Source organism: Electrona antarctica (assembly GCF_951216825.1).
Source record: "Electrona antarctica genome assembly, chromosome: 21".
In the NCBI taxonomy this organism is placed as follows: Eukaryota; Metazoa; Chordata; class Actinopteri; order Myctophiformes; family Myctophidae; genus Electrona; species Electrona antarctica.
The window spans coordinates 14206080-14217119 of NC_136802.1; the positions used below are offsets into that span (position 1 = coordinate 14206080).

General features: G+C 41.8%; 2 protein-coding genes across 2 annotated transcripts; one reads left to right on the plus strand and one right to left on the minus strand.

Annotated features, from left to right (window-relative positions):
• Positions 1-969: 969 nt before the first annotated feature.
• Positions 970-6280, plus strand: LOC306913946 (claudin domain-containing protein 1-like). Its single transcript, XM_079490783.1, has 4 exons — positions 970-1824; positions 2651-2758; positions 3445-3582; positions 4611-6280. Exons 1-4 carry the CDS (start codon positions 1524-1526, stop codon positions 4829-4831), a joined length of 768 nt encoding a protein of 255 aa, XP_079346909.1. The 5' UTR covers positions 970-1523; the 3' UTR covers positions 4832-6280.
• Positions 6281-6407: 127 nt separating this feature from the next.
• LOC306913847 (N-acyl-aromatic-L-amino acid amidohydrolase (carboxylate-forming) B-like) lies at positions 6408-9670 on the minus strand (the record flags this gene model as incomplete). The annotated part of the gene is made up of 6 exons (XM_079490657.1): positions 6408-6644; positions 6736-6848; positions 7896-8003; positions 8134-8227; positions 8692-8887; positions 9432-9670. 6 exons carry the CDS (start codon positions 9668-9670, stop codon positions 6408-6410), a joined length of 987 nt encoding a protein of 328 aa, XP_079346783.1.
• Positions 9671-11040: the final 1370 nt, after the last annotated feature.

Here is an 11040-nt window from a genome sequence, read left to right on the forward strand (position 1 = left end):
CGAGCCAAGAGGGGGGGGGGGGGGGGGGATCTGATATGTTGATAATATCAATTTAACAATTTAAAAATAATACAAACAAACTTGTTACCATATTAAGGGACCACTTCACCACTTTTCAACCTACTTTCACAAAATTGGTCTTCACTAATGATCATGATAAAATACCACCATTTTTTGTACTCGGTCTGTGTCTCATAGGAGGGCTGTGGGCAGAAACCCGTCCAAAAGGTGGCATTTTATCATGAACATTAATGAGGACCAGTTATATGAAGGTAGGTTATAAAGTGGTCCTTAAACCCCAAGTCAACAAAGCTCACATTGTGTGACATAATTGTTGTTATTTGTCATATAAAGTAAGTGGTTAAGAAAACACTAACATGGCACAGATAGGCTGATCATGCACAAAATGACCACTTCAGAGGTGGGACAAAACACTAGGCCTTGGCTACAGCAAAATGTTAATGTAAAAAATGTGTTCAATAAAATGCATAACTTATATCAACAACTGGTATTGCCTTAATGCCTTGCAACTATACTTTTGACTTCATTTCAAGGCACATTTGTGGGCAAAATAATAGACAGATCAGCTAAAACATATGAATAAAGCCGGACAGACGGAAACAGACATTGATGGATTTGATAGATAGATAAGATAGATAAAAACTGGGAATAAAATAATTGACAGAATATTAGGCCTACATTTCTCAATATCCTGCATTATTATTATTATTATATGGATCAAAATTAATATTGTGGATAAGAGAATGTATGCAGCAGCCTATGTAGGCATGCACAGTTCAAAATCTGATTAATTCCCAGCTAGTGGACATCATCACAACAACTGCAGTCCGGGCCTGTCCGGGCATATCCCTATCCCATATGATGCAGGCAGCCTACAGCCCCGGAAAAGGAAAACGCATGGATTAGTATTTAGTTGCTGTGTTTACAGTTCGCGAAATTGTCCAGCAACGCCGGTAGGCTATCGCTGCAGCACCGTAGAAGTAAGCTACCGTTTTGCGAATTGGTAGCCAATATCTAGATCGACATTTATTTGGGTAGCCTAGTCAGTTGCAGCCAGGTAATTGATTATTTTGTGTTTATGACTGACTGTGCGTGGTATACCGTATACGCCTGCACAATAATCTGTCACCGCGTCGGACCACCCACCGATCTGCATCAGTGACCGTGGATGTGGGACAACAGATGGCGTTTACGAGCCGCGCGACTGCTGGGCCCCTGAGATCGAATGTGGTAACAACAAATAGGTTATTATTGGACACGAGCAAGACGGCCATCCATCATTGACAACGTTTTCGTTACAGTATACATGGGCTACTTTAGAATGTCGGGAATGGCTTGCTGCGTACTACTGGGAGAGATCCACCGCTAACTGCCGCTGACTAGTGACCACTGATCAATGCATCGCAATCGCGCCGCAAACACCCTAGAGCCACTGGCATAAAACTTAATCCCCTCCCTGTATGTACAGTACGTGTCTTCTTCGGGATCGGTAAACAACAACAATGGTCGACAACCGCTACGCCACCGCGTTGGTCATCGGCTGCGTTCTAAGCATCATAGCCACGGTGTATCTGTCCGTCGCGGTCGGGACGCAACACTGGTACCAGTACTCCAGCCCCAGCGTGCGCGGCACGGCCAACGTGTCGGAGTTGCGCTCCTTGCACGAAGAGTTCTTCACGGAGGACGGGGAGTTGGATGAGAAAACATGCAGCGACACCCTCTTTCGTCTCAACGGTACCACGGGCCTCTGGTGGCGATGTGTGCTGGTTCCAGCCAGCAACAACTGGTACAAAGAAGAGCCAGGTAGGATTATTGATTAGCCTACCATCGTAAACTGCGACAAAATAGCACATGGTTAATAAAACACCTGATGATGAAGCCTACTACCTACCTGACTGTGGAGTCCAGTCAGTGGTTCTCAACCTTTTTAATTTCCCATAATAACTTTGACAGTGGAACCAAATGGAAACATACAGCACAGCTCCATATTCCTACACTCCATTTCGTTTGTTTCCTTTTGACACTCATAGTTTGCAGGTGTGTATAATCAGGGCGGCCAACTCCGTAGCCCTGGTAGCCCCCAGTAGTGAGTGAGCATTCGCTAACTAACGCACTGGACCAGGGCTACCAACTCCCCTTGATCCTGCAGAATTGTCATTACTCCTGGATTCCTCCTGGATTTGGTATCAAACTCTCCAAACTCAGCAGAACACAGGAAATTACATCTACTATGTCGAAAGTTTTATGGGGGTCTCTGATGGTAACAGGATAGGTGGGCACTAGTGGAAAGCCTGGTGAGGCGAGGTTAGGTGGTCACTATAGGGACATCTGGTTAACATCTGGGTACCTCAATGTAAAATTGTCTTTTTGTCTAAAATATAAAAAGAAAATCATGTATAGGCTACTTTACATTACTGATTTTTCTTTCTTTAAAAAAAAACAACATTTTGGACAAAATAGCCAATTTCACATTGAGGTGCCCAGATGTCCCAAGTGGAGCCCACCAGGATAGGTGGGCTCCACTAGGGACATCTGATATATGCTGCCTATGCCTATGGTATAGGCTGTATCCATTATTATGTACAGGGTCAAGCGGTCGAGTGACATATACCTGTGTTTAAACTTTCAGGTGTCAAGATGGTGATGGACTGTAAGAGTTTCACTTTATCCCAGCAGTTCACTCACAAGTACAAAGAACCAGGGAATCACAACAGTGGAGAAGACATGTTGCGTACCTGTAAGTAAAACAAAGCATAACACGCCATGGTTGTACATGACCTTTCATACACATTACATCCAGAGCAGACCATTGTAATGTCGTAGTAGAAGGCACGGCTACATCTATTGCAGTATCTGGTCTAAAATTATAGCCTACAATGCATTAATCATGTTGTACAGTATGTACAACACTTGAGGGTGGAAACACTTGAGGGTGCCCACTGACTCATAGGCCTGTCAGTTATTACATAATCACCTAATCGCAATCATTTGAAATAATCACAATTATTATTTTTTGCATAATCGTCATCATTTAGGCTACATGTTGAATAATGTTCCTATATTTAAAAAAAATCTGATCTGTCTGAAGTGAGTGGTGCGGTGCGGTGCGGTGCAGTGCTGTGCTGTGCTGTAATGTACAATCCCTCCTCCCTGGCCTGTGTGTGTCTGTGTCTGTGTTAGGCTGTGCAACAGTGACACTTGGTGGTGAACAACCACTATAACGCTATTTTTATGCTCAGACACAGCCAGGGACACAGGGACAGACCCAGGGACACAGCCACACACATAGCTGTCTATAGGAGTGGTTGCACCACTCCAAAAATCATATTGATTATTCATAATCGTGACACGGTGACAGCCCTACTGACTCATACAGGCCTCTTGTTTGTGTCTGTGCATAATATATATAATGTGCATGCATAGATCTGTGGAGGTGCCAGTTCCTGCTCCCACTGGTGTCTTTGGGCCTTGTCGTATTGGCAGGCCTCGTTGGCTTCTGTGCCTGTGTCTGTCGAAGCCTGTCCCCCACACTGGGCATAGGTGTGCTCCATCTGCTGGCTGGTAAGACCTGATCAACCACACTCACACTAAAGGCCAATTTATAGCTGGGCACACTGCCATGCCCATGTCACTGCGGGGGGGAAATAAATACCTGCTGCGTGGACACTTTTTCTTGTTGAGAATACGTCATCTTTGTCATGTGGCAAAACAAGTTATTTAGGATTTCCAAAAAAAAATAAAAATCATCTCAAAACGGAATCTGAACACTGAACATGTAATTGTTGTGTAGAAACAGAGGATTATCTAATTATTTAATTGAAGGGGGGTAAATGTAAGTGCAACTTAGGCTGTGGCAATATAGCGATTTTAAATCGATATCGTGATATAGACTAGATATCTATCGTCTGGGAGTTTGGATATCGTAATATGTGACATGGCATAAGTGTACTTTTCTTTGTTTTAACCCATTTTGAACTGAGGCCGATTCTATAAACGCCTAAATACTGACCTAAGTTTTCTGAAAAACTTCAAATATTTATATAGCAGCATCATTTAAAAAATGTTTTTGGACTACTGTACATACTGTACAGAACCACCAAAAGGGGTCCCGAACAGAATGGGTTAATCACTGAATACTTTCAGAAATACCAAACATTTTAGAAATGATCGAAAATAACCAATCCCCAGACTCAGATTATTATTTTTGACATTTTCTGAAAAAAAAGGTAATAAAAGTCTTTTGCACACCTGATAAAAGTTTGGCGTTGCTTAAGAAGAAGACACTCGCACACTATCTCGGCTTTCTCAATAAAGAAATAACTTTTATGTAACTTTTTCAAGTTTCTGTCAAAAACCTTCCTCAGGCATCTCTAGGTCTCTGAAATGTCATACAGCGGGTGTCTTCTTCTTCTTCTGAAATTAAAAAAAGAATTGTATTGATATTATCGTCACAAATACAATAATACTGTCACTGTGTTGATGTAGAAATATTTGGTCAAACTTAATTAGATTTTGTCCAGGCCTAGCGCAGGTGAAACTCATGAACTCCAAGATAAACAATCAGAGGGATTGTCTCTCGTATCTTGCAGGGTTATGCACTCTTGCCAGTGTGTGCTGCTACCTGGCAGGGATGGACCTGCTCCACAGGGTTTCTGTGCTACCAGACAAAGTAGATGGCTCTCTGGGCTGGTCCCTCTACTTAGCCCTGATGTCCTCTCCACTTCACATGATGGCTGCCGCGCTGCTGGTGTGGGCGGCACGCAGCCACAGTCAGAACTACTACCGCATGACTGCATACCGGGTGGCATAGATTCCTTCTTAAGGTGCGTTCAGACTTGGATGGTTAGAGCTGCGCGATTACATGCAAAGACGAGAATTGCGCAAACGGGCGCGGTGCGATACAAACGGGATGAACCGAGGCAAATATATATATATATTCAGGTCTGAACGCAGCTTTAGCCAACTGATCCGTAGATGTTGTCAAGTCTTGAAATTGTTCCTTTCCTTTTTCTTTTCATCTCTCACAATAAAACACCCAGCCCACAGTGTAGAAATGGAACCTTCCTGGACAGTTTTTAGTTTTTTACACTTTCAATTAACGCTCGGGTCAGGATTTTGCAGTGTGCATGAAAGAAGGCAGTGGTTAAAACATTTACTCACTGAACTTTTACTGACCACTATCCATTACATTGAAAACAATTATTTCCATTTGTGTGGGGGCCAAAGTGTGATAGAGTATTGGCATTAACATTTAGGTTTTCATAGACTGAAGTATCTATTCTATATAGAGTATATCGTTTGTTTACTTTTAACGCCATGTACATTTCTCTGTACAGCAGTCTTTTACTTCAACTGCTACAAAATGTAGTTAGGAAATGATCAGGTAAAATATTTTGTATTTTGGGATGTATGAACACAGTAAAAGAAAAGGCGGCTGCCTGCCTTTATTGTACACCCTATGAGATGCACCCACACATACATTGTTTTATTTATAGTTTTGTTTTTTTAATCATTAAATTGGTTGTCATAATTATGATTATGAACAATAGTATGTTTTGTTTTCTGTATTCAAGAATATTTTCAATATTTTGTCTGAATGTAGCTATGTATCATTTCATGTTATGTTTCCAGGATCTTATATGCCGTTAAAAGTGTCTGTAAATTTCCTTTTGTTGTATACGTTTTGTTTCATTATTTTGCCATACAGTTTTGTACATTATACCATGATTTTCTATTATTTCTTACCATTCAGGAGAAAGGCTCAAAATATATTAATAGATTTGACAACCAACAGCATTGAATTGGTGGATTTATTTTATTAAGCATTATGAATGTATTTTCAAAGGCCATACTAAGATAACATACTCTTCTCCTTTTGCACTTAATATTTAAACATATCGAGTGTTGCATCTGATAATTATTAAAAATATATATATGTCAGTGGGGAATCTGGCGATAAGAGGAATTCTATGACTGGCGAAAACAAAATATCCTGAATTACTGGCATGCACTGAGGTAAACTAAAACTATGCATTGCACACCTCTCGGTTGCCCTTCTTTTTAATGTGAAAATTGTGCGTTAAATGTGCGTTTGTGAATCTGCAGTGAATATGTATTCTTCAATAGTGAGCTTGTTGTAGTTGTATACTTAAGTGTGTGTGTGTGTGTGTGTGTGTGTGTGTGCGTGTGCGTGTGCGTGTGTGCGTGTGCGCTCCAAGCAACTGCTGTTACCATTTCAAATAAAGATTGTTTTTATTTATCCAACTTTGCCTCTGACTTCTGCCTATATGGTGATATGATGACAACAAATCCACTGCCCATTTCCAAACGGTGGTAGTTTCCATGATGCTCTTACTGTTACAAATAATAATAAAGAATAATCTGGACTACTCTGACACGCTGGTGCTTCCATTGTCTTGAAGCTCTATCCCCGTCTGCATCTGGATGGCTGGTATCTTCACACACCTCCTTCGAGCCAAGGAGAGAGCGATGCCCTTTTCATAGTACGCACATTCGTTAATGAAAAATGGATAGAGAGGCTCATTCCCTTTATACCTCAGTGTCTCTCCTGAGAAGGTCTGGAACATTGGGTCACTGGGACTGAGGAGGTAGAAGTCTTGGTCCTGTGAGAAGAGATGCAGTAATTTCTTAGATTTTAGGATCTTCCTGGTACATTTTCAAGCTATGTATTGAACAAAAACATACATTTTCTACCTGAAGTTTAGGATGAATGGCTGCTGTGATGTTGAGAGTCTCGCAATCTCTTGGGTAGTCAATGTTCTTAACCATGGAATACACCTCTACCAAATCCCCCTCAAAGACAGCACCTCAAAGAGGTAAATTAATTGTGCAAATTAGGAGAGTTTCCAACCCAGTAACATAACTGAGGAAAGGCCAAAAGCCACACTAAACCTATTAAGGCTTGGGAGTTTACAATATTATATTATTTGCAAGGATTTGTATTGAAGCATGATATCTCTTAGAGGTGAATATGGGTGAATGCAATAATAATCACTATCATTTATTATACATTTTATAATAATAAACTAAAGGTTAGTACACACCAAGAGTATGACGAATAAGCAATTTGAAAAGATATTAACTTGGTGATGCCAACCTTCGTACAGGCAGATACCTTTATCTGCACTGAAAAATCAACCTTGTTTTATAAATAATTATGTTGTTTTATCGCCTTGTATTGTTATATTCATGCTTTGTGTGGATGTACTCGTAACACATACAGCAGTTTAAATTAATGCAAATTAATCACATTAACCTTAATAGGACCTTAATACTACGAATAATACACTTTATTTGTCATGTCATCTTTTACACATAGAAGTTATACGTATAGACTTACAGTGGCCTTTCTGCTAATAGATAACATTTCATTGTGTGTGTATAATGTGAAAATCCCAACCTGGTTTGGGTAAAAGGCATAGGGCGGGAATGTGCATGTATGTCCAGTAAGTCTACAGTTGGAGGCCATCGATATTGTCCTTTTCTTTTTGCTGAGGTTTGCGTGATCTGCGCAAAAGGACAGTTAACCCATTTTGGGCGGGAACCCCTTTTGGTGTTTTAAACATTATGTTATAATTTAGCTATTGAAAAATAGCAGATCTACAAGCTCATAGCGCGCCACCGAGTGGCGCGCTACGAGCTTGTAGGTCTGCTATTTTTGAAAAATCGTGAAAATATTTATTTCAGAAAACTGGAGGATTTAGAAGGATTTTTTTAAACTTTGAGGTCAGGCCTAAATGGGTCAAATGATAAGGGACAATATCGGTGGCACCCAACTGTATGTCCAGTAAGTCTATACGAGTGCTTGTGGGTGTTGGGGGGATAAAGGTGGCATATGATCCTATTCCTATTACCTGAGTTGAAGAGACGGACCCAATCCAGTATATGCTGGACAGCAAGTTTCATTGTCGTGTAGATGTTTGATCTCATCACGCCATGCGGCTGGGGGCCGACCTCTATCGCTACAGAGGACATAGATTTTAAACACATACAGCAGCCGTTGTAGCATTCACATGATTCTATACCGAGAAGATGTTGTGACAAGCATGTTATCCTTTGGCAATGAGCGAGCGTCTTGACATTAACACTCACCAAAGCCATGTTTTCCTACTGAATCAAGGGAAAACGCTTCTTTTGAGGGGAGATCAAAGTGGATATACCGCACTGGAGTGTCTGACATCTGTCTCTGAAAACAACATGTCAGTGCTATCATTAGTAGTAACTATAGCCATTGTGATTCAAACACTGTTATGTGGATGAATATGTTGCGGGTTCCGACCCGGGGGCCCCTGACTTTTTTTTGTTCTTTTTATGATGAAATTGTAAGGTATTGCAATCCAATTCAAGTGAGATTTTTGTTTAGTTATTGTATATTTAGTTGAATTATGGTTAAGAGCTTCTGCTCTGCTGTCTGCACTGCAGACAGTGCCTGCTGTAGCTATGGAAAGCTTGATCCAGTCTAAAGCCCTCTAGTATAGCCTCTGTCTGTGTGTCAGTCTGTCTGTCTCTCTCTTTTGGGGGGGCTGGGTAGCCCAAAATTAAACCAAAATACCCCTAATCTTCCGGCACTGTGCGGGCTGCGGCCTCAAGTCTCGAAAGGACTTGGTTAAAACATTTCACTCCGCTGTATAGGAAATTGTTCATACATGCCTGCAGGTATCTGAATATGTGCAGGGAGATCCAGTCAGAGTCAGAGTAAGCAATGAGGCAGAGGCCCATGTTGGCGGTGGTGTTGTGGAGATCGCATACTAGATCCACTGCTCGAGGAGTACCTTTGGGACCCAGCAGAGAGTTGAGCTCCTGTGACCTGATGATCTCGTAAGGGGTTCTGTCCGATACAGGCCCACTGGGAGAGAAAGAGAGCAAACAATCATTTTTCTTACGATGGAGCTTTGTGCTGGAAAAGAACATCACATACCACAGACTTCATATTGACATTATTCATGTGGCAGCCATTTTACTCATACATCATGAAACGCAAGTATGACATAAAATAAAAAATGGATGCTGTGTGGTGTGAATATCGTTAATTGCAAAAGGAAAATAGACACTGTGAATATGGTCAATTATAATCGCTATAGGCCAAATCATGGCATCACCACAGCCAAAATACATTTCGGATAGACCAGTAAGACGCCCTGAGGGCAAGAAGCGACCTCGCCCTCGCCCTGGGTCCCCCTGACATTCCATATGTTGATCTGACCTCATCAAACCCTGTACACTCAAGACATGCTCCATATATGGCCAGTACAGAATTCATTCCATATGTTGATCTGACCCACCATGCCAAAGCGCCAGCACTCGCCCAGCAGTCTGCCGTCACCCAGGTGGATGCGTTCTCGCCCTCAGGGCGTCTTACTGGTGATATCGTTATATACAATTATACTTACTTGAGGGTGGCCTGTGTAAAGCAGCGGTTCAAGTCAGTCTCTGTGTATCTGCGACATTGCTGGACAGCCCGAGGGTTGGACATCACTGCTAGTACTGAGACAAGGCCATCATCCTCCGCCTTCTTTGCCGTCTTCAGACACTCTCTCACTAGGTACACTCCGGACAGCTCGTTCCCATGGGTACCACCACACACAGCCACTCTGGACACTGCTGGAAAATGCATCACCTCTTCTTCCATCTGGCTGCAGGGGAGAAAGTAATAGTGAAACCTGGTTTAACTCACAGCTTCAAGATGAATTATCTGGTCTTCCCACAGTAGAAATTGAATTAATCCTTCAGTAGATGCTGACACTTAACGTAACGTAAGTGCTTTCTACAAAGTGTCCTTGAGCAAGACACTGAACCCAAATTGCTCCCAATGAGCAGGCTGGTGCCCTGCATAGTTTCCTCTGGCGTCACTCAGTGTGTGAATAGGTGAATGTAATGCACATTGCAAAGCGCTTTGGATAAAAGCGATATATCCATTTACCAATTATTCTTCATATAAACACTGTATCGTAGCCTTTTTCCCTGAACAAATTCAAACATCCATTGGGAATGACACATGACCACTCCACCTGCTTTTATCATTGCTGTTCACATTAGCACATTGCTGTCCAGAGTAAAGTATCAATGGCACCTGGTTATTCTTCCATTATCACAGTGCAAATAATGCAAGTACCATTCCAATACAAAGCAAATTGATTTCTAAAACCTTACCTCTGATCACCTTTATGACGTGATGAAATGTGCAGTACCAGTGCAGTCTTCTCACTTGAATTAAATGTCCCCTTAAGTGCTATTGTGGGAACTGGTCTTAGTGGACAGCTTGAATCTGTAACCAGGAGCTAGCTATTAAACGTCAGGCAGCCTTCAAACTCCATCAGATGTGGAGGAGTAACAGTTAAAACAAATATAGCTCATTTTGATCGGACATCACCCATCATATCCAGTCTACCCTGGATGTTATCGCTTCCTCTGCAGACCGTTTACCCTCTCCCAGGCTTTCATAAAGTTTCAGTGATTCAGCATTTTCATACCTCCTCCTCACCACTCCCTCTCAGTCATTTTCAACCCTGTTACTGCCGCTTGTAAAAATCTCACCCTCTCTCTAACCCTCCGAGGCAGTGGTACTGTATGGCGGGGCTGGGTTTCGGAGTGTGGTGTAGTGCAGCAACTCCTTTGGTCCTCCTGGCTGGCATCCGTCTACTCAAAAGCCCCTCCCAGTGTCGTCAACAACGCACCACCCGACAGCCCCTAGTGTATAGGATAGTAGGTTCCAGTCTGCCTTTCACAAAATCTGTTCATAATAAACATGCTGGCACGACACAGGCATAAAGAAAGGCCTGCCGTAAATACATTGGAAGCAATGGATCCTGTCCGTAAGCCATAAAACGACATTATGACAGTAGTGTATGTTTCTACCAACATAGACACTGCTACCTATTCCTAAAAGGAATTTGTAATAACGCTTTCAGGCAGTTCTTTCCACCATTAGAGAAAGAAGTGATGTTACTTTTGACTTTAAACTCATTTAGGTAAATGTTATAATATAATAATATAATATTA